The sequence below is a fragment of the Felis catus genome, chromosome D2, assembly GCF_018350175.1.
Source record: "Felis catus isolate Fca126 chromosome D2, F.catus_Fca126_mat1.0, whole genome shotgun sequence".
In the NCBI taxonomy this organism is placed as follows: Eukaryota; Metazoa; Chordata; class Mammalia; order Carnivora; family Felidae; genus Felis; species Felis catus.
Window position 1 is genome coordinate 61,124,742 of NC_058378.1, and position 21,760 is coordinate 61,146,501.

At 41.1% G+C, this 21,760-nt stretch overlaps 1 protein-coding gene across 4 annotated transcripts in view; it reads left to right on the forward strand.

Annotated features, from left to right (window-relative positions):
- Nucleotides 1–209: 209 nt before the first annotated feature.
- Nucleotides 210–21,760, forward strand: part of CNNM2 (cyclin and CBS domain divalent metal cation transport mediator 2) — a 145,192-nt gene continuing 123,641 nt past the window's right edge. For 2 of the 4 annotated variants that reach the window (XM_045040625.1, XM_023240875.2), the window contains exon 1: nt 222–2,022. In XM_045040625.1, coding sequence (XP_044896560.1) covers nt 402–2,022 — 1,621 coding nt within the window. In that variant the 5' untranslated portion in view covers nt 222–401. Of the gene's footprint in view, nt 2,023–21,760 lie in introns of all 4 variants that reach the window. The other 2 variants (XR_006587265.1, XR_006587264.1) reach the window with 2 other exon arrangements.

Here is a 21,760-nt window from a genome sequence, read left to right on the forward strand (position 1 = left end):
CCTCGCACATACACAAGAGTCACGCGCCTTTCAGTTGGAAACTTGGCGTGCTGAGGGGGACGGTGGCCTTCACTGCCCCACCCACTTACCTTGTCATTGGTCCGCGGCTCCCCTCATGGCCACGCCCCCATTCCTGCCCCCTGGCTGGGAGGGCAGGCACCCGCTCGTGATTGGCTGCCCTGGCTGCCTCTCGCGGGAGCCGCTGGCGCTTCCCCCTCCCTTCTCCCCCTCCCTCGAGTGTCCAGGTTCCTCCGCTAGCCCAGGCCGAGTCAGTGTCAGTCAGGGAGCCGGACTGCCGAACGGTGTGTGCGGACGCTCCGCTGCAATCTCGCCCAGGGGCCGGTGCCTGCGCTCGCGCCGCCGGGTGGGAAGGATGAAGCCGCAGCTGGAGCAGCCACCCTATGATTGGCTGTGGCGCTTGTGAACCCGAAGTAAAGATGGCGGGCGGGCAGGCAGCCGCCGCACTGCCCACTTGGAAGATGGCGGCGCGCCGCAGCCTCAGCGCCCGCGGCCGGGGGGTCCTGCAGGCGGCGGCCGGGCGGCTGCTGCCGCTGCTACTGCTGAGCTGCTGCTGCGGCGCGGGCGGCTGCGCAGCAGCGGGCGAGAACGAGGAGACGGTGATCATCGGCTTGCGGCTGGAGGACACGAACGACGTGTCGTTCATGGAAGGGGGGGCGCTGCGAGTGAGCGAGCGGACCCGGGTCAAGCTGCGGGTGTACGGGCAGAACATCAACAACGAGACGTGGTCCCGCATCGCCTTCACCGAGCACGAGCGGCGGCGCCACAGCCCGGGCGAGCGCGGGCTGGGGGGTCCCGCGCCGCCAGAGCCGGACAGCGGCCCCCAGCGCTGCGGCATCCGCACCTCAGATATCATCATCTTGCCCCACATCATTCTCAACCGCCGTACATCGGGCATCATTGAGATCGAGATCAAACCGCTGCGCAAGATGGAGAAGAGCAAGTCCTATTACCTGTGCACATCGCTCTCCACGCCAGCCCTGGGCGCCGGCGGCCCGGGGTCCGCAAGTGGCGCCGTCGGGGCCAAGGGCGGCTCCGGGGTGGCCGGGCTCCCGCCGCCCCCGTGGGCCGAGACCACCTGGATTTATCACGACGGCGAGGACACCAAGATGATAGTGGGCGAGGAGAAGAAGTTTCTGCTGCCCTTCTGGCTGCAGGTGATCTTCATTTCGCTGCTCCTGTGCTTGTCGGGCATGTTCAGCGGCCTCAACCTGGGGCTGATGGCCCTGGACCCGATGGAGCTGCGCATCGTGCAGAACTGCGGCACCGAGAAGGAGAAGAATTACGCCAAGCGCATCGAGCCCGTGCGCAGGCAGGGCAACTACCTGCTGTGCTCACTGCTGCTGGGCAACGTGCTGGTCAACACCACGCTCACGATCCTGCTCGACGACATCGCCGGCTCCGGCCTCGTGGCGGTGGTGGTCTCCACCATCGGCATCGTCATCTTCGGGGAAATCGTGCCCCAGGCCATCTGCTCCCGGCACGGCCTGGCTGTAGGGGCCAACACCATCTTCCTCACCAAGTTTTTCATGATGATGACCTTCCCCGCTTCTTACCCGGTTAGCAAGCTGCTGGACTGCGTCCTGGGCCAGGAGATAGGTACTGTCTATAACCGGGAAAAACTGCTGGAGATGCTCCGGGTCACCGACCCCTACAACGACCTCGTTAAGGAGGAGCTGAACATCATCCAAGGGGCGCTGGAGCTCCGCACCAAGACAGTGGAGGACGTGATGACTCCGCTCCGGGACTGCTTCATGATCACCGGCGAAGCCATTCTGGACTTCAACACCATGTCGGAGATCATGGAGAGCGGCTACACTCGTATTCCAGTGTTTGAGGGGGAGCGCTCCAACATCGTGGACCTCCTCTTTGTCAAAGACTTGGCCTTCGTGGATCCAGATGACTGTACTCCCCTGAAAACCATCACTAAATTTTATAACCACCCCTTGCACTTTGTTTTCAATGACACCAAGTTGGACGCTATGCTGGAAGAATTTAAGAAAGGTGGGAAATTTTGGTATCTTTCATTGGCTTGCTCTTTCTCTCTCCATCCTCCTCCCTACTTGAGCCCTCTACCCTCAGACCAACCCCCCAAGGCGAGTTGACCGGAATTTCTCCTCTCTCTTAATTGCAAAGTTGAAAGGGTGGCATGGATTTGGGGATGGATTGAACTAGGAAGCGCTTCTAGGTTTTTTAAAAGCCCAAGACTACCGTCATTCTCTTGTTCACATTTCAAAACGCAGGCTTTCGATTTTCTGTGCATGATACTGCCGGCCCTCTGGGCTTGAGGGGTTTGCGGCATTCATCACGGGGGTTCTAAGTGGGTAGATGCAAGTAAGGGCCAGCTAATGCCATGCTGTGCCATCTGGTTGACATGTACTTATCTCAGGCATTTGGAAAACATTTGAATAGCTTTTCTAAACACAGTCTTTTTCCTCCTCCTTAAACATTCACCGATGTTACAGAGATTGGAAGTGCATTTTCAGTTTTTGTTCCCGGTTGTCGGGCCAGCTGTGGGGCAGATTGAGGTCTGCCTTTGAGGATAGGGAATGGGGTCAGCCAGGTATCACCAAAAAGATTCAGTCATTTGGATGTAACTTACTTAGCTAGGAAAGAGGGTTTTTTTTAAAAAAGTAAAGTTAGTTACTAATATATAACTTGGAAAGACTAGAGGTAAGTTAAACTTTTATGAGGCTATCTTGCCTGGCTTTCTTCACTGTTTGTTTATATTCATCTGACGAATAAAACCACATGTGGTTTGGGCGGAAATCTTGAACCTTTAACAATGGGATGACTCCCTCTATTGTGGTTTATTTATTTCTCCAGTTTTTCTGGTTTAAAAGTGTTCTTTTTAACCTTGATCTCTTGATATTTTAAGTTGAAGTGTTTCTTCCAAGTCAGTGTTTACTATTCTAGAGGGAGTTTTAACATGGAAGAGAAGCGCACAGTCTGATGTGCTCACCTTTCTTGCGTGATGGTATTTTTTGTTTGTTTGACCATTGTCATGAACCGGCAAATAGCACCTTATACTGTTCCTACCGACATTCTGTCTTTAAAGAGAGTTTCCAGTAAGTAACATGGTTTTTTGAAGACCAAGGGCTGCCGAACTGTTTCATTGCTATGGTGCTAGTGCAGGTATGAAAAAGTGTATGTAACCTTTAATGACCTGATAGTCCTCAAAACTAAGTTTTCCTTCTTCAGATAGAATTTTGAGCCCTCATAGCGGTCTCTCCACTGAAAAAGGCCGTGTGTAGGTGGTGACAGCTCACCGGACGTGGTGATCTGAACATCCCCAGAGCGCGTGTGGTTGCCCTAATTCCATTTTCCTGGCTGAATGGTGTCCTCTCTGGAACGGGATCACATTGCAGTAATTTTCAGATAAAGGAATAGAGCAGAATGTGCCTCAGAGATGGGTAATTTGCATTTAAAAGCAGAGGGAGATTCTTCTGGATTCTTAAACAGTAAAAAGAAAATGTCCATTATCTCTAGGTGACAGAGCTTCTTTTCGGGGGTGTCATTATCCCTTCACTGCTGAGTTGTTAATTAGAGCATCTGACCAATCTCTTCTTTCATTTTGCAGTAACATCTCTAGTACAGAAAGATACCTTGCAGTGCTTGAAAATGCCTCTGAAATACTTAATTTTCTTCCTATGGCTAAATTTTGGAACATTGAGACTTAATAATTTATTCTATGGGTTTTTTTTTTATTTGAAATTTTTGCACATCTGCTGATGGATTGAAACACCAGTGTGTCCTCCCTGCTGAAGCCTTTCTTCACTTCTGTATCTTTTTTTTTTTTTCCTTGGAGGCTTTAGCGCTTCACCTTGCAACTCATTGATCTTGCTCCTACCCCAAAATTTCAAAATTTGCATTATTTTGAAACCTGTTTTTGGTTGTCCTTGAGGAATATTCCTGCTTATTCCCTGTGGTTTATTATTTCAGGAGGAACCTTTTCTCCCCAACGTTACCTCTCACAGTACCTTTAGATAACAGAATTCCTAGTATTTTCCCATGCGTTTTTGAAAAATAGTGCCCAGGACTTTATTTTTGTCCTTAACCAGAGTGATGCATTTGGTTAAGAAGAGAGTACAGGTTCAAGGTATGCCTAAGTCAGTGGCATATTTGGAAGAGCAGGCTAAGACAGTTGGTTGCCAATGGGAAATTTCGGCCATAGTCTTAAAGGATAGAGTGGGTGTTTGTTACTTACACGGTAGGAACAACTTACTTTTCACCTTCCCTTTCTTGATCTTTTTTTTTGAGGAGTTTGGCCGCTTTCACCTTACTAACAGCTGTGTTAGTTCTTTCTTCCCTCTGAGTTAAAATATTTCACCAGATACTGTTTTCTTTATTTTCTAATTCAGTTTGAAATAACGTGAACAGTTAACCTTTATTGTTTTTTTTCTCCGTTGAATAATGGTGTGTGGGATGGTCTGAAGCCTTTTTCTTCCTCTTTTTCCCTCTTTCTCCTAACAATACCAACCGCAACTCCCAAACTGTTAGGTCATTAGTCCAGATCTCATTGAAAATTGCCCTTCCCAACTAAGAACGTCTGCACTGAAGTCTTTCCTTAATAGAGCTGTACATCATTGGTGGGAGTTATGCTTTACTGAGGAGAAGTAAGGTTCTCACTGTGAAAAGAAATGAAAAGCTACCTTTATAGAAGTGTATGTGAATGTCTTCTTTCTACTGATTAGAACTTTTTGCCTGGCCACCTGGAAACTCTTAGCTTTCCTTGAGGTTGGAAGACAGTAATTACACTAATTTTAGAGTTAGCTTATTATTTATTTACTGTGCCAGGTACAGGGCTGAATGGTTTACCTGAATTACCTTGTTTAAATCTCATAATGGCCGAGCAGAGCATTTTCTCCATTTTGCAAATGAAGAAATTGCGGCTTAGGTTACAAGATTTGTTCAAGGTCACACAGCAATTTGTTGATTTGGGTTTTAACTCAGGTCTGTGTGACAGCCAGACTCGGGCTCTTAGCCACCCAATGCTTAACCATTACGCTGGTCCCCTTGATTCTGATCTTACATTTCTGTTTTGAGTGTGAAGTTTGCTTTTTTGTCAAAACATTTTGCTTCAGAGCTTGTTGGGCAACAGACACAGAAATGTATTTAAACATACACGTGGCTTTTAACCTCGTGCTTCTGTGATGTTGTACATAACAGTTGGCTTCCCCACTTGCCATTAAAACAAAATCAGTTTTTTGGCCCGTGTGACCCTAAATCTAAAGAATTCTATTTCCGTGCAAAGCATCGAGTTTCATTTTGAAAATGTTTTATACTGCAATAATATGCTAGTTATACATTGTAATGGAATTAATGGAATACTCTACAGCTGTTTCTCTAATAGCTGAACTATATAGTCATGTTTCATTCTTGTTTCTTATCTGCTTCTGTTGCAAGAATGACTCAAACTCAGTTTTGTGGTTTAATCTTGATTTTATTTGCAGTTTTGTAAATGCCACCTGTATAATAATTAATTGCTAACGCGCGTCGTTTACAACTCTGCCCCTCTGTGCCTCCTTGCAGTCTCTTTCTCTTTTGTTACTTTCATAGTTACTTATAAGCCTAAATAAGAGAATAAACGTGAACCTTATGAGGAGATTCTGAGAATTCCAGAAAAACTGAAGCAAAATACTTCAGAGGGAAGAAAAGCTAAATTGAAGGTTGCTACCTTTGTATGCCGAAAGGACACAAGGGGTTCTCCATTGACCTGACCAAACCTTCCTTATAAGACATCATGAACTCTTGGCCACTCAGTTGACTGTACTGGGGTTGAATATGAAGAATTAGTAACCGGTTATTGTTGTTTTGTTTTGTTTTTTCCTTTTGCTTTGTCACCATTGCATTCCAGTACTGCAGAGAATGCAGTTTAATAGCTCCTAGGGACTTAGCCAGGCTTCCGTGTAGCTTTTTCTTAGCTGGGAGCAGGTAGCATCACCAGGTAATGCTCTTGCAGGGCAAGAGTAGAGTGTAACGTGTAGTTTTCACTTAAAACTTTAGCTTAAGCAATTCTCTCTTCCTCTAACACAAGTCTTGCCATATCGGTGTGCTGAGAGTTTAATGTTGAAAACGTTTTCTTCACCCAAGAAAGTGTTCTGCTTGCCTAGAATGGAGGAGGATGTTTTTATTCGTGTTTAAAGGTATGAATGATGTCAGGGATGGGTGGGTGGATATATTTGCTTCTTTGATCTTGTATGTTTCTTAATTTTGTACAGTAACAATGTTAAGCTATTATAATTTTGTGTGTTTTTAGATCATCAGTCTGAAATGTCCAGATAGCATAGAATCGGGGGTGGAAGGCAGGCAGCTTGAGGATCGTCTCCTCCAGTGTTTGTGAAACTTACCAAATGATAAGAACTACTTGAGTCACTTTTTTTTGTTTATTTATTTATTTTGAGAGAGAGAGAGAGAGAGAGAGCGCGCGCGCGCATGAGCAGGGGAGGGTCAGAGAGAGAGGGAGAAAGAGTCCCAAGCAGGTTCCGCACTGAAGCGTGGAGCCCAACGTGGGGCTCGAACTGAACCATGAGATCATGACCTGAGCCGCAACCACGAGTTGGATACTTAACTGACTGAGCCACTCAGGCACCCCTGGATCACTTATTAAGAATAAGGTCCTAGGCCTCACTCAGAGATATCCTGAACCAAAATCTAGGGAAGGAACCTTGGAATGCATATTGTTAACAGTTACCCTATGATTAGGTGAATTTCTAAAACGTTGGTCTAGTCAACCTTGTAAATAGGGAAAGTAAACCCTGAGAAGGAAAGAAAGTTAAGTGACTTGCTTAGGGCTACCCACCTAGCCAGTAGCATCAACATGACCAGAATCCACGTTCCTGTTTCTAGACTGGAGTGCTTCCCACTCCATCTGGCAGGCCTTCTGGTCCCAAGTTAAAGGTATTCTAGTCAGAGTTAAAGGTGGCTGCATCCTTGAAAAAGCAAATATTCAGGTTTGCCATTGGTTTTTGCCCTGTGATATTGATGTCAATATTTTTTGACATCCTGGATTCAAGCCATCTTTGATAGGCATTTTGTTACACAGAAAATAAATCTGAACGTGTGAGCTCATTTTATTGCTTTGTTTGATTTTTTTTATGTTTATTTTTTGAGAGAGAAAGAGAGAGAAAGAGAGACAGAGACAAAGTGCAAGTGGGGGAGGGGCAGAGAGAGAGGGAGACACAGAATCCGAGGCAGGCTCCAGGCTCTGAGCTGCCAGCACAGAGTCAGATGCAAGGCTCGAACCCACCAACCGTGAGATCATGACCTGAGCCAAAGTCAGATGCTCAACCAACTGAGCCACCCAGGCGCCCCACTTTGATTGAGTTTTTTAACTCTGCTGAGGTCAGACTAGGAGAGTATTTTAAGAAATGGGTATTGGAGCACCTCGGTGGCTCATTCAGTTGAGTGTCCAAATCTTGATTCCTGCTCAGGTTGCGATCTCACAGTTGGTGGGATCATGACCCGCATTGGGCTCCGTGCTGATGGCGTGGCGCCTGCTTGGGATTAGTCCGCGCTCTCTCTCTCTGCCCCTCCCCCACTTGCACCTGTGCTCTCTCCTTCTCTCAAAATAAATAAAAACTTAAATAAAAAAAAAAAAGAAATGGGTATTGAGATTGCTTCAAGTCTCACTAATTAAATATAAGGTGTTTCTTTTGAGTTAACTCATTTTGGATATCCATGAATGATGTGTTTTCTTTTTGGGTGTTTCTTCTATGAGAGTAATGAAGATTGGATTTGGGACTTTAGGGTGAAACTTTTTTGGCTCTTTTCATTTTTGTTCACAGTATAGGTCTGTAAATTTCCCATTGAAATATTCATCAAGGCACTTGAGGTATGCGTCCCATTCATGCATCTATCTGTCCTCTGTGTCCTTTTTTAATTTTTTAAAAAAATAATATAAGTTAAGTTCTTACAGAAAATCATGGCTGTTTTGAGAAGGTTATTTGTGATAATAGGACCGTGGAACTTTTTAGGCCAGGAGACACTGTAAGTGAATACTAGCTCTCATTTAGTATGGTTTGGACAAAACATGGAAGGACCTCATTCTGCTTTTTCTCTTGGTTTTTGTGGGGATTACACACTACCTGCCTCTCCTCACAAAGGGCCCAGAATTATTTACATTTTGAAACATTCCAGACTACTGGGAGGGACCAGTTAATATTAATTATTAGCAAATCTAAACACAGTTTAAAATATCATTAACCAGGAAAACCCACAAAATAGACTGAGCCAACCTAATATTTATGGTTTTATTTGTTCTTTAAATACTTAGACTTTAAAAAACAAACCTCTGGAATCCAATTAGATATTTACTTTAGTTCCGTTTAAAGTAGTATATTTCTTTCTAAGGGGCCCTATCTTCTAAACGCATATATGTAACTCGTAGTAAACTTCCATTCCAGTAAGCTTTGCTTGGAATATAAAGAATGTTTATTAAACTCAATACATGGAAATGGATGACTAGGATTGAATACGATTTATTTTAGTATTATCTGTTCACCTGCTTTTTCTCCAAACACAAACCAGAAATCCTGATCCTACCAACATTGAAAAAGAGAGACACCAGGGGTGCTGGCTGGATCTCGGGATTGTGAGTTTGAGCCCCACGTTGGGGTGTAGAGATTACGTAAAAAATATATATAAAATCTTAAAACAAGAAAAAGAGAGACACTAAGAAGTATTCTTTCTTTCAACAGCACATACGCTGGCAACTCTGGAATGCTTACGCAGAGGGAATTTAGGGGTAGCACACTTTGGAAGGGGGAGCTGGGGGACTAATAACAAGCACCCACTGTACATGATATGCTTATTAGGTTGGCTTAGGGGTTGATGGGGATAGTAGGGGTGCTGAGTCTTCCCTTGTTTTATATTAGTGCTACCACTGATTGTAAACACTGCTGTAATGATGGGGAACTCCTCATTTCTCCGTACTTAACCACCTCCCGCCCCTTGCTGTCAGACCTAGGTGGGAATATTTCTGTCTCTGAATTTACATCCTGCGGGGAAGATACCACTTGCTAATGCAAAGGTTAAGAAAAATGTTCTCTTCCTGGATCTGCTTTGGACAAGTAACTTACTCTCTTTAAGCCTCTGTTTTTTCCACAGTAAAATGGGACATTTTCTGACTCATAAGGTGATTAGTAAGAATTAATGTGGTAATGAATGTAAAAATGCTTCTAGTGGCACCTGGCACTTAGTGCTCAGTTAACCATTATTTTTGGCATGATGATTCTGTAGACTCTTCATCGTTCTTGGTCTTTCTCTCGACTGGGTAGTGCCCGTCAGGAGACACCTTGAGCCATCTGTGCTCATAGTTGTTATGGATGACCAAATCTTGAAAGGAGCTCATCATCATAGGTTTGTTTGTTTGTGTGTTAGTTTTTTTATTGTGATTGAATTCCAGGCTCTGTCTCTTTTCTAACAGTTGCTGTTACTGGGCAAGATAGCCACGTGTGTACATATTTTGAAGGAAAACAGAACAATCAGTTACATGTTCTACCCTCCGTAGAGTAAGCACACTGAATTAAAAAATGTCTCCATCCTGGCTAGTATCAAAAAGACAGGAAATAACAAATGTTGGTGAGGATGTGGAGAAAAACGAACCTGTGTGCACTCTTGGTGGGAATGCAAATTGATGTGGCCTCTGTGAAAAACAGTATGGAAGGTCCTCAAAAAATTAACAAGGAATTTCCATATAATCCAGTAATTCCACTACGGAGTAGTTACCCAAAGAAAATGAAAACACTAATTTGAAAGATATAAGCACTCCTATGTTTATTGCAACATTATTTACAGTAGCTAATATGGAAGTAGCCCGTGTGTCCATTGATAGATGAATAGATAAAGGAGACACACATACAATGGACTGTTACTCAGCCATAAAAAAGAATGAAAGTTTGCCATTTGCAACAACCCGGATGGATTTGCTAAGTGAAATAAGTCAGTCAGGGAAAGACGAATACCATATGGTTTCACTTACATGCTGAATCTAAAAAAGAAAACAAATGAACAAACAAAAAAGCAGGAATAGAGCCATAAATACAGAGAAGAAACTGGTGGTTGCCAGAGGGGAGGGGGCTGAAGGGGGAAGGCAAAATGGGCGGAGGGGAGTGGGAGGTACAGGCTTCCAGTTATGGAATGAATGAGTCACAGAGATAATAGGTACAGCTCAGGGAACATAGTCAGTGGTATTGTGATGGCATTGTATAGTGACAGATGGTAGCTACACTTGTGGGGAGCATAGCATTATGTATAGTTGTCAAGTCACTGTGTTGTACACCTGAAACTAATGTAATGCGTGTCAACTATAATAATAATAATAATAATAATAATAATAATAATAAAAATCTTCATTCTCTTTGACTAAGTGACCAAAAAAGACAACAAAGTTTATAAGAGATAGAGCAAGTGCTCGTGGATTTTAGAAACCCTTGAATGACCGAAGTTTGAGGACTTAAAGGAAGATCTCAAATTAGTTTGATAAAATCTTTTCATATTGATTGTATCAAAAGCATTAAAAAATGGTAGTGTCTAGCATAGCAAATTTTCGTTGCTTATTGCGGTGCAAATTTGTAGTACTTTTGGAAGGCAACCAGAAGTCATTACAATGTCCTACCTTATGGTTCAGTAATTAGCCCCCTCCCCCCGAAATCTTAAATTCAGTAGTATAATTCAAGAGAAGAAAAAAGCTATGTTGGCTTTTCATGTTGCTCGTGTATTGCAACGTTATCTACAAAGAGTGAAAAATTGGAAATGTCTAACACTTCAAGGCAGAGCTTGGAGGGAAGGAGTTAAGAAATTTTTAGATGTAAACTCATAACCATTTAATGATAACGGTGAAGGCCACACAGCAATATGGGAAAATTTACATTGATTATTTTGCATGGATTATAGGCATACAAAAATATTCAGGTGTACGGACTGAAACGGAACGTGGAAAAAGGGAAAATAGTTGATGTTTTAGGATAGGGCGATAATAGCCAGTCTTTGCAAAAAATCTCATTGTTAGCTTTGTACAATAACAGTAGCTGGAAAAATTCAATTCTGCTGAACATTATGAATCTTGATACTGGGAAAACTAACCTTTGCTCATATTAAGGAAATCATATTATTCCATTTCTCCTGAGGGACATTTTACTGCTGAAGCAATGGTTATTTAAAGTTTTTTTTTTTTAATTGTGATATAATTCACATATCATATAACTTGGTGGTTTTTAGTGTATTCACAAGGTTGTGCAGCCATTACCACTGTCTGCTTCCAGAACATTTTCATTACTCCAGAAAGAAACCCTGTACCTGTTAGCAGTCACTCTCCATTCCCCATTCCTTACATTCCCTGGAAACCATTACTCTATTTTCTGTCTCTAGGGCTTCGCCTGTTCTAGACATTTCACTTAATTGAAATCATACACAGTGTGGCCTTTTGTGTCTAAGCTTCTTTCACTTAGCATAATGTTTTCAACGTTTCATCCATGTTGTAGCATGTATCAGTATTTAATTCCTTTTGTAGTCAAATAATATTCCATTTTATGGATGTACACTGTATTTTGTTCATCCGTTTATCACTTGATGGACATTTAGGCTATTTCTACCTTTTGACTATTATAAATAATTTGCTGTGAATATTGGTATACATGTTTTTGTGTCAACGTATGTTTTTATTTCTCTTGTGTAGATACCTAGGAGCAGGATTGATGGGTCAAATGGTAACTCTATTTTCAACTGTTTGAGAAACTGCCAAATTGTTTTCCAGAGTGGATGTACCATTTTACGTTCCCACCAACAATGTATTAGGGTTCCAGTTTCTCCATATCTTTGCCAACCCTTGTTACTATATTGAATAATTTTTTTAAATTATTATGGTCACCCAAGTAGGTGTGAAATAGTATCTCATTGTGGTTTTGATTTGCATTTCCCTAATGTCTAATGGTGTTGAGCATCTCTTCGTATGTTTATTGGCTCTTTGCATATCTTCAGGTCCTTTGCCCATTTTTAAGTTGGATTATTTGCCTTTATTATTGACTTGTAAGAATTCTTTATTCTGAATACTGTATCATATATACTTATCAGATATATGATTTGCAAATATTTTTTTTTCTCATTCTGTGAGGTGTCTTTTCATTTTCTTGGTAGTAACCTTTAAAGCAGAAAAATTTCTAATTTTGATGTCCAGTTTATCCCTTTTTTCTCTTGTTGTTTTGTTTTTATTGTCATATGTAAGAAACCATTGCCTAATCCAAGGTCATGAGGATTTATGACTCTACTTTTGTCTAAGATTTTAATAGTTTTAGCTCTCATATTTGGGCTTTTAATCCATTTTGAGTTAATTTTTGTATATGGTCCGAGGTAGGGGTCTAACTTCCTCTTTTTGTATGTTGATATCAAGTAGTTCCAGTACCATTTGTTGAAAAGACTGTTTTTTCTTCATTGAATTGTCTTAGCATCCTTGTCACAAGTCATTTAACCATAAACATGAGATTTATTTCTGGACTCTAATGTCTGTTCCACTGATCTATACAGATCATAAGGAAGACATATGTCAGTGACACACTGTTTTGGTTCTTGTAGCTTTGTAGTAAGTTTGGATATTGGGAAGTATGAATTTCTTCAACTTTGTTCTTTTCCATGATAGTTTTGGTTGTCGGGATACCTTACATTTCTTTCTTTCTTTTTTTTTTTAAGTTTAGTTGTCGATTTTGAGAGAGAGCGAGAGTGAGGGAGGGGCAGAGAGAGAGAGGGAGAGGGAGAATCTTAAGCAGGCTCTCTGCTCACAGCAGATCATCTGAGATCAAGAGTCAGATGCTTAACCAACTGAGCCACCCATACACCCCAGATGCCTTACATTTCCATACGAATTTTTCATCGATCGTGTCCGTTTCTGCATAAAGGCAGCTGGAATTTTGATAGAGATTGCATCGAATCAGTAGATCAGTTTTGGGAGTATTGCTGTGTATTAAATCTTCCACCCATGAATATGTGATGTCTTTCCATTTATTTAGGTCTTCTTTAATTTCCTTCAACAATGTTTTGTGTATTTACAGTCTTTTTATTAAAACACTTAGGGGGCACCTGGGTGGCTTAGTCGGTTAAATGTCCGACTTCAGCTCAGGTCATGATCTCAGCGTTCATGAGTTTGAGTCCCATGTCGGGCTCTGTGCTGACAGCTCAGAGCCTGGAGCCTGCTTCGGATTCTGTGTCTCCCTCTCTTTCTGCCCCTCCCCTGCTCATGCTCTCTCTCTCTCTCTCAAAAATAAACATTAAAAAAATTTAAAACACTTAGGAATAAATTTAACTTTTTGATGCTATTGTAAATAGAATTGTTTTATTTATTTAATTTTGAAGATTATTCATTGCTAAAAATAGAAATATGGTTCGTTTTTGATCTTGTGTCCTGCAACTTTGCTGAACTCATTTATGAGGTGACAGATTGCTCTTAAAATATATAAAAGTGCTTTTTAAAAAACATGTGAGTGTTTTGGGGTTATTTTATGTTTGTTTCATTTGATTGTAGTGAATTTTATATTTTCTTTTAAAATTTTAGGCATATTGATTAATTAATTTATTCTTTCTATAATTTATTTATTTTTTTATAATTTACATCCAAGTTAGTTAGCACAGGGTACAACAGTGATTTCAGGAGTAAATTCCTTAAGCTCCTTACCCATTTAGCCCATCCCCCCTCCCACAACCCTTCCAGCAACCTCTGTTTGTTCTCTATATTTAAGAGTCTCTTATGTTTTGTCCCCCTCCCTGTTTTTATATTATTTTTGCTTCCCTTCCCTTACGTTCCCTTCCCTTTTATATCTTAAAGTCCTCATATGAATGAAGTCATATGGTATGTCTTTCTCTGACTGACTAATTTCACCTAGCATAATACCTTCTAGTTCCATCCACGTAGTTGCAAATGGCAAGATTTCATTCTTTTTGATTGCTGAGTAATACTCCATTGCATATATACACCACATTTTCTTTATCCATTCATCCATCAGTGTACATTTGGGCTCTTTCCATACTTTGGCTACTGTCGATAGTACTGCTGTAAACATTGGGGTGCACGTGTCCCTTCGAAACAGCATCCCTGTATCCCATGTGTGAATACCTAGTAGTACAATTGTGGGTCGTAGGGTAGTTCTATTTTTAATTTTTTGAGGAACCTCCCTACTGTTTTTCAGAGTGGCTGTGCCAGTTTGCATTCCCAAAAGTTTTAGGCATTTTTATTTGCCACTTTCATATATATAGAGTGAAGAATCCACTATCGGTTATTGACAATGTCATTCTCTAGAAAATTTGGTAAGAGAGGAACTTTTCTATTTCAGATTAGATATAGGAAATAAAAAGGCTGTACGAGATGTGTCAAAGAGACCAAAATACAGCTGGCTGGAGTTTTGGAGTTTAAAAGCTAATCTGCCTGATATTTAGAGTAGCTTTGTATCAGATTTGGGATTTGGGCTAGGAGGTGAGTACAGAAAAGACTGTGTTTGTTTAATATCTAAAGGGCTTTGTAGTGCCTTTCTTTTCCAGGCCATTTTACCAAGGGTTTCCTTTGGGTCATTTTTAAAGACTAGAGAAAACCCTGGCATATGGTCACTCTGCATTTCATGTTGCCATCATTAGTATAAACCTTGAGGTTTCTGGGTACCAGGTAACCAGAAAAAAGAAAATGAAACTCTCTCTCTTTCTCTTTCTTTCTTTCTTTCTTTCTTTCTTTCTTTCTTTCTTTCTTTCTTTCTTTCTTTTTTGTGTTGGGGGTGGGGTGAGGGGCTGGTAATCTGAGAGGGAGAATGTTTTCCCATGCTAGCAAAGACAGACTGAGGGCATCATCTGATCTTTATGGGAGTGTGCAAAGCCTCAGTTTTTCCATTTGCCCATCTGCAATCGTAAAAACAATGTGCTGACTCAACTTGGAGCCTCTGCAGACTGGCATTTGGGGCTTAGGCGGCCCTGAGAATCATGCAAGAGATGGAAATATTTGAGCAGGTTCGGAGAGGTAATATTGAAAACAGCTAGAACAAGATAGCATGCTTGCTCATCTCCTTCAGGATTTGCTTCCTTTCGCCACGAGTATAACTCCTTGATTTAAGGTGTGGCGGGAATAATTTGGTCTCTGCAGAGTTGATTTCTGAGCAGAGAGATTTTTCTTGCTCCAGGGATTATTAAACTTCAGGGGCATGGGATTGGTTGGGGGTGGGGGGTGAGTTTCTGCTGCAAGCAAGTCAGTAAAATATTTTTATGATCCTAGTGTGTGGGCCACTTAGGTTTTTTTCTTTAAAATTTTTATTTCCTTGCTCCTGTATATATACATTTACCTGCCAAGAATAGAAGAACGTTTGTCAAAATGTTAACTAGCAATGACTGCCCCTTGATGGTGAGTTTTAGGGGAGGAAGTATATTTTTCGGTGTTGCATCCTGTTTTAAGCATGTATTTTGTAATGTCTTGGAGGGAAATAAAATCCATTAAAATGTTACTAAAAGTAAGCTTCGTAACTTGAACCACTGATGTAGTTATTTTTTAAAACATTTTTAAAGTTCATTTATTTTGAGAGAGAGAAAGAGAATGAGTGGGGGAGGGGCAGAGAGAGGGAGAGAGTATCTCAAGCAGGCCCTACACTGTCAGTGCAGAGCCCAACGTGGGCTCAAACCCATGAACCGTGAAATCATGACCTGAGCTGAAACCAAGAGTTGGACACTTAACTGACCGAGCCACCCAGGTGCCCAAAACTGATGTAGTTATTAAGTGATATTCAGTATATTTGGGTGAAATTCATACTTTTTTTTCTAATGTTTGTTTACTTTTGAGAGAGAGGGTGCACACAAGTGGAGGAGGGGTAGAGAGAGAGGGGGCAGGGGATCAGAGAGCTGGATGCAGAGCTCGAACTCATGAACTGTGAGATCATGACCTGAGCCAAAATCAAGAGTCAGATGCTCTATGGACTGAGCCCCCAGGTGCCCCAGAAATGCAGAGTGTTTTGTCATAACGCAGTCCTGCTGTCAGTTTTGCCATTTTCCCCCTTCATCAAAATCCTTAGCATTTGGGGTGAAAAATGAATAGCATTTTAAAGCTCACAAGATGTGTGTGTGTGTGTGTGTGTGTGTGTGTGTGTGTGTGTTGTGCTCGCACACATGTGCGTGCACAACAGCTTAGTAAAATTAACTTTGTGTGTGAAAAAACAATTTAAGTGTTTGAGTCACATTTGTTTTCAAAACATGTTATTAGGTGACAAAATACATTTTGCCTATTGGTATGTGGACTGCCCGGAATGATACTTCCTTGGTTGCCCTTATGAAATCAGAGATTGGTGAAGGAGTTGAGTTTCAGCTAGATTTGTGCTTTTAGCATAAATCTGGAATCTCAAAACACTTCTCATCTGGAGATTGATTCTGGAAACTGATGCTTCCTTTTCTATGTAGAAATCATCACTGTGGATCCAGCAATGCTTGGTGAAAGGAGACAAAAGAATAAAAGGAATGTTTTGGAATCACTCGTGCTTGAAGCTCAGTCATTTCCAGTCTGACACATTTTGCTAAAATAAAATAAAAAGACATTTTAACTTCGATGAGGATCAGGTTTTTATGTTTGCTTGTTCGATTATACTATAAAATAGAACACCTATTATACATCATTTATCTCAGATAAAAAGATGTGATTTTCTTTCTTTTTCTGGATGTGTACTGAAACTTTATAGAGTAAGTTAGCTGTCATTTAGGTGTCTTTCCTAAACCTGTTTTTACTGTATTTTATTTTTTATTTTTAAAGACTTTATTTTTTTGTATGTTTATTTTTATATTTGAGGGGGGTGCAGAGAGAGAGGGAGAAAGAGAGAGAGAATCCCAAGCAGGCTCCATGCTTTCAGTGCAGAGCCCGATGTGGGGCTCAAACCCACAAACCTTGAAATCAAGAGTCAGCCGCTTAACCACTTAACCCACTGAGTCACTCAGGTACCTGTTGAAGACTTTATTTTTAAGTAATCTCTATACCCAGCATGGGGCTTGAACTCCCAACCCTGAGATAAGGGTCACATGCTGTTCCGACTGAGCCAGCCAGGCACTCCCTAAAGTCTGACATAAAATAATGATGGATTTTGCCCCTACTCCTTTTACCGAACACTGCCCAAGAAAATGAAGTATTTTAGGAAGGGAGATTGATGTTTGCTTTACTTGCAAACAGTATTGCTCTTAAATAGTACCATGCATAGTAGACAAGTTTATTATTTACTCAGTTCCTTGATATTTAAAAAAACATAAAAGTTTTGGCAGAGTTACTCTGCAGAGAAGCTTATCACTTGACCGAAAACTTCCAGCCAGCATTTAAGCACAAGCCTCTCAAATATGAATGGACAGCCAGACATCTCTGGATGTTTGAGAAGAGCCTCCAATCGTTTCATAGAGAGACTAAACAAACAGAAAAAAGAACCTTAATCGACTTAAGCTGGTTTAGCTCACATTACCTAAAATCCAACAAACCGGCAGTTATTACTATGGGTATTAGTTTCTTTGTGACCTCTTAACGCCACTTACCAAACCAGCAATTAGTAGCAAACATGAAGATCTATGGCAGATAGTATTTTCTTATTTTAATTTTAGGGCTTTTTGATAAACTGGTGAGATGAAAGTTACATTTAAGTAAGATCAACTTGGCAGAGGTATGCTTGATAAAATAGACAAAGTAAGGAAACCCATCTTGAAAGTTTCACAATAATCAAGATGGACAGATTGATGTGATTTATTCATTCAAAGTGCAGGGGCACATGGCTGGCTCAGTCAGTGGAACATGCGACTCTTGATCTTAGGGTCATGAGTTTGAGCCCCACATGGGTGTGGAGCCTACTTAAAAAAAATAAATGAAATATTTTAAAAATGCATTTATGGAGCATCTAAAACATAACGGGCACTGAACAAGGCATAAATAAAAGGAACCAAGGGCAGGAGTAGTAGCAGTAGAAATAGAAAAAAATATAAGAGGAATTTTCAAATTATGTCAACTAAATTTGGTAACAAGATACGGGGGGGTAAAGAGAATAAAGTGATACGTATTGTGAGTCAAGAGCAGGAAATACATCTAATTCATCTTCACATTCCACATAGTCATTTTAGATGTTGCTCAAAAAATGCTTCTGGATTAAAGAGGAGTCATGTTTTCTAAAGATGGAAAAAGACCACAGAAGGCAGAGATAAAAACAAAATCTTGGGGAATGCTCAATTAGAAATGGAAGGAAGATTGGGGTGCCTGGGGGCTCAGTCGGTTAAGTGTCCAACTGTGGCTCAGGTCATGATCTTGCAGTTTGTGGGTTTGAGCCCTGCGTCGGGCTCTGTGCTGATAGCTCAGAGCCTGGATCCTGCTTCAGATTCTGTGTCTCCCTCTCTCTGTGCCCTTCCCCTGCTCACTCTCTCTCTCTCTCAAAAATGAATAAACATTAAAAAAAAGAAGAAGAAGAAGAAATGGAAGAAAGAAATCAGGAACCTTCCTTCCTTTGGATGTCAGAGAGGCTGTCTGCGGTCTTTCTATCTGAAGTTTTAGTCCATCCCCTGCAATACTTACCTGCTTTCCCTTTATTTTTTTCTTCCTTTGCCCTGTACTGTATTCTTTGCTTCCTTATTACATTAAAAAAGTGTGTTTTTTTGGCCTACCTCTCCCACCAGAACATGTTCCATGAAGGCAGGGACTTGTGTCTGTCTTGTCCCCTGCTGTATTCCAGGGCCCACAGTAGGGCCTGGCACATAGGTGCTCAATAAATATTGTTGAATGATTGAAAGGAATATTATTGATGGTGGGGTGTGAGGCACGTACTCTTCTATAATATTGATGGTGGTGTTAATTGATATAAACTTCCTAGGCAATGCTGAAGCACCGGGTGCTTCTCATGTGTCCTTTCCTCTCCTAGCTCCCCTTTCAGTAATCTCGCGGGAACTAATCACGCAAAACTTAAAACACAGAGGTGCTGGTGTAAATGTATTTAATTTTTTAAACTTTTATTAATTTTAAAAAATTGTGGTAAATACACATGACATGAAATTTACCATTTTAACCATTTTCATGTGTACAGTTCATTAATGTTCAGTATATTCACATTGTTGTATAAACCAATCTCCACAAGTCTTTTCATCTTGCAGAACTGTAGCTCTGTACCCGTTGAGCAAGCAACGTCTCCCCACTCCCCCTCCTCCCTGGCCCTGGCAACCACCGTTCATTCTATTTTGTCTCAGAATTTGACTACACTAGATACATCACATGAGTGGAATCATACAGTATTTGTCTTTTGTGATGAGCTTATTTCACTTAGCATAATGTCCTCAAGGTTCAGCCATGTGGTAGCGTGTGTGAGACTGTTCTTCCCCTTTAAGACTAAACAATAGTGCATTTATATATATACTATCTTTTTACTTAAAAAATTTTTAAATGTTTATTTATTTTGAGAGAGAGAGGGACAGGGCATGAGCAGGGGAGGGGCAGAGAGAGAGGGAGACACAGGATCTGAAGCAGGCTCCAGGCTCCAAGGTGTCAGCACAGAGCTGGACGCAGGGCTCGAACTCATGGACCGTGAAATCATCACCTGAGCCAAAGTCGGATGCTTAACTGATGGAGCCACCCAGGCAGCCCCTACTATCTTTTAAAATCCATTCGTCCATCAGCGGACACTTGGGTTCCTTCCACCTTTTGATGGTTGTGAATAATGCAGCCGAGCATGTGGGCGTGCAAATGTCTGTTCAGATCCCTGCTGTCAGTTCTTTGGGGCATATACCCAGATGCGCACTGGAGGAATCTTAGGGTTTTTCTAGTTTTAATTTTTTGAGGAACTGAATTTTTTTTAATAGCAAAAAATGATAAACAATCTAGTAATCCAGTATTGAGGAATGGTTAAGCAAATCTAGATATGCACATAGGATGTAACCATTTGGAGTAACATGTGTTTTTTAGATTTGTGGTGTGTTTGTTTTTTTCAGGCATCTCTACATCCAACGTAGGGCTCGAACTCATGATCAAGAGTTGCATCCTCTTCCAGCTGAGCCAGCCAGGTGCTCCTAGAGTAACTTCTATAAAGTTTTTGTAATAACATGGGGAAATGGTCATTTTTTTTAATTTTATTTTTTTAAAGTTTACATCCAGGTTAGTTAGCATATAGTGCAACAGTGATTTCAGGAGTAGATTCCTTAATGCCCCTTACCCATTTAGCCCATCCCCTTTCCCACAACCCCTCCCGTAACCCTCTGTTTGTTCTCCATATTTAAGAGTCTCTTCTGTTTTGTCCCCCTCCCTGTTTTTATATTATTTTTGTTTCCCTTCCCTTATGTTCATCTGTTTTGTCTTTTAAAGTCCTCATATGAGTCAAGTCATATGATTTTTGTCTTTCTCTGACTAATTTCACTTAGCATAATACCCTCCAGTTCCATCTACGTAGTTGCAAATGGCAAGATTTCATTCTTTTTGATTGCTGAGTAATACTCCATTGTATATATATTTTTACCACATCTTCCTTATCCATTCATCCATCGATGGACATTTGGGCTCTTTCCATACTTTGACTATTGTTGATAGTGCTGCTATAAACATTGGGGTGCATGTGTCCCTTCGAAACAGCACACCTGTATACCTTGGATAAATACCTAGTAGTGCAATTGCAGGGTGGTAGGGTAGTTCTATTTTTAGTTTTTTGAGGAACTCCATACTGTTTTCAGGAGTGGCTACACCAACTTGCATTCCCACCAACAGTGCAAAAGAGATCCTCTTTCTCTGCATCCTCGCCAACATCTGTTGTTGCCTGAGTTGTTAATGTTAGCCATTCTGACAGGTGTGAGATGGCATCTCATTGTGGTTTTGATTTGTATTTCCCTGATGATGAGTGATGTTGAGCATTTTTTCATGTGTCATTTGGCCATCTGGATGTCTTCTTTGGAGAAGTGTCTATTCATGTCTCTTGCCCATTTCTTCACCGGATTATTTGTTTTTTGAGTGTTGAGTTTGTTAAGTTCTTTGTAGATTTTGGACACTAACCCTTTATCTGTTATGTCGTTTGTAAATTTCTTCTCCCGTTCTGTCAGTTGCCTTTTTGTTTTGCTGATTGTTTCCTTCACTGTGCAGAAGCTTTTTATTTTGATGAGGTCCCAGTAGTTCATTTGGGGAAACGGTCATTTTAAGTGAAAAAAGCAACAGGGTCTCAACGACATTTTGAAAGCTACAGAAAAAATGGTAGGAAATTCACCAAAATGTTAATGATAAAGATGAGATGAGTTTTATATTTACCTTTTAAAAAATTCTTATATTTTGCTGTTTTTGTATTTTCTAAATTATGCAGGCATCACTTTTATTATTTAGAGGAAAAATATGGAAAGCCCCCAAGAGTCCCCATTGCCTACAGTGTAGGACCCAGGCCTTTCAGAGTCTGGCTGTAGCCCATATGTGTACCTTCTGTCAAAAAGGGCTAATCTCGTAACTGCATATATGTAACATGAATATATAGGTACATGTGTGTGTCTGTATCACCATACTTGTGTTTATGTGTATATGTGCCGTGGCCAGTACTTCTGCTCACGTTCCTGTCCTAAGGGACACTTAGTTCTCTGCCTATCTAACACTCTGCTCTACCTGTAATACCTAGTTAAAATTTCATTTTTTTTCCCCGAAAACTCTGCTGATCTCTGAACTCTTACATCATTTATGATTGTGTGCTATAATTAATATCTCCTATTTCGTAAATCTTTTCAGTCTCTAACTTGCTACCTCTCTATTTCTCATCTGCCTATATGG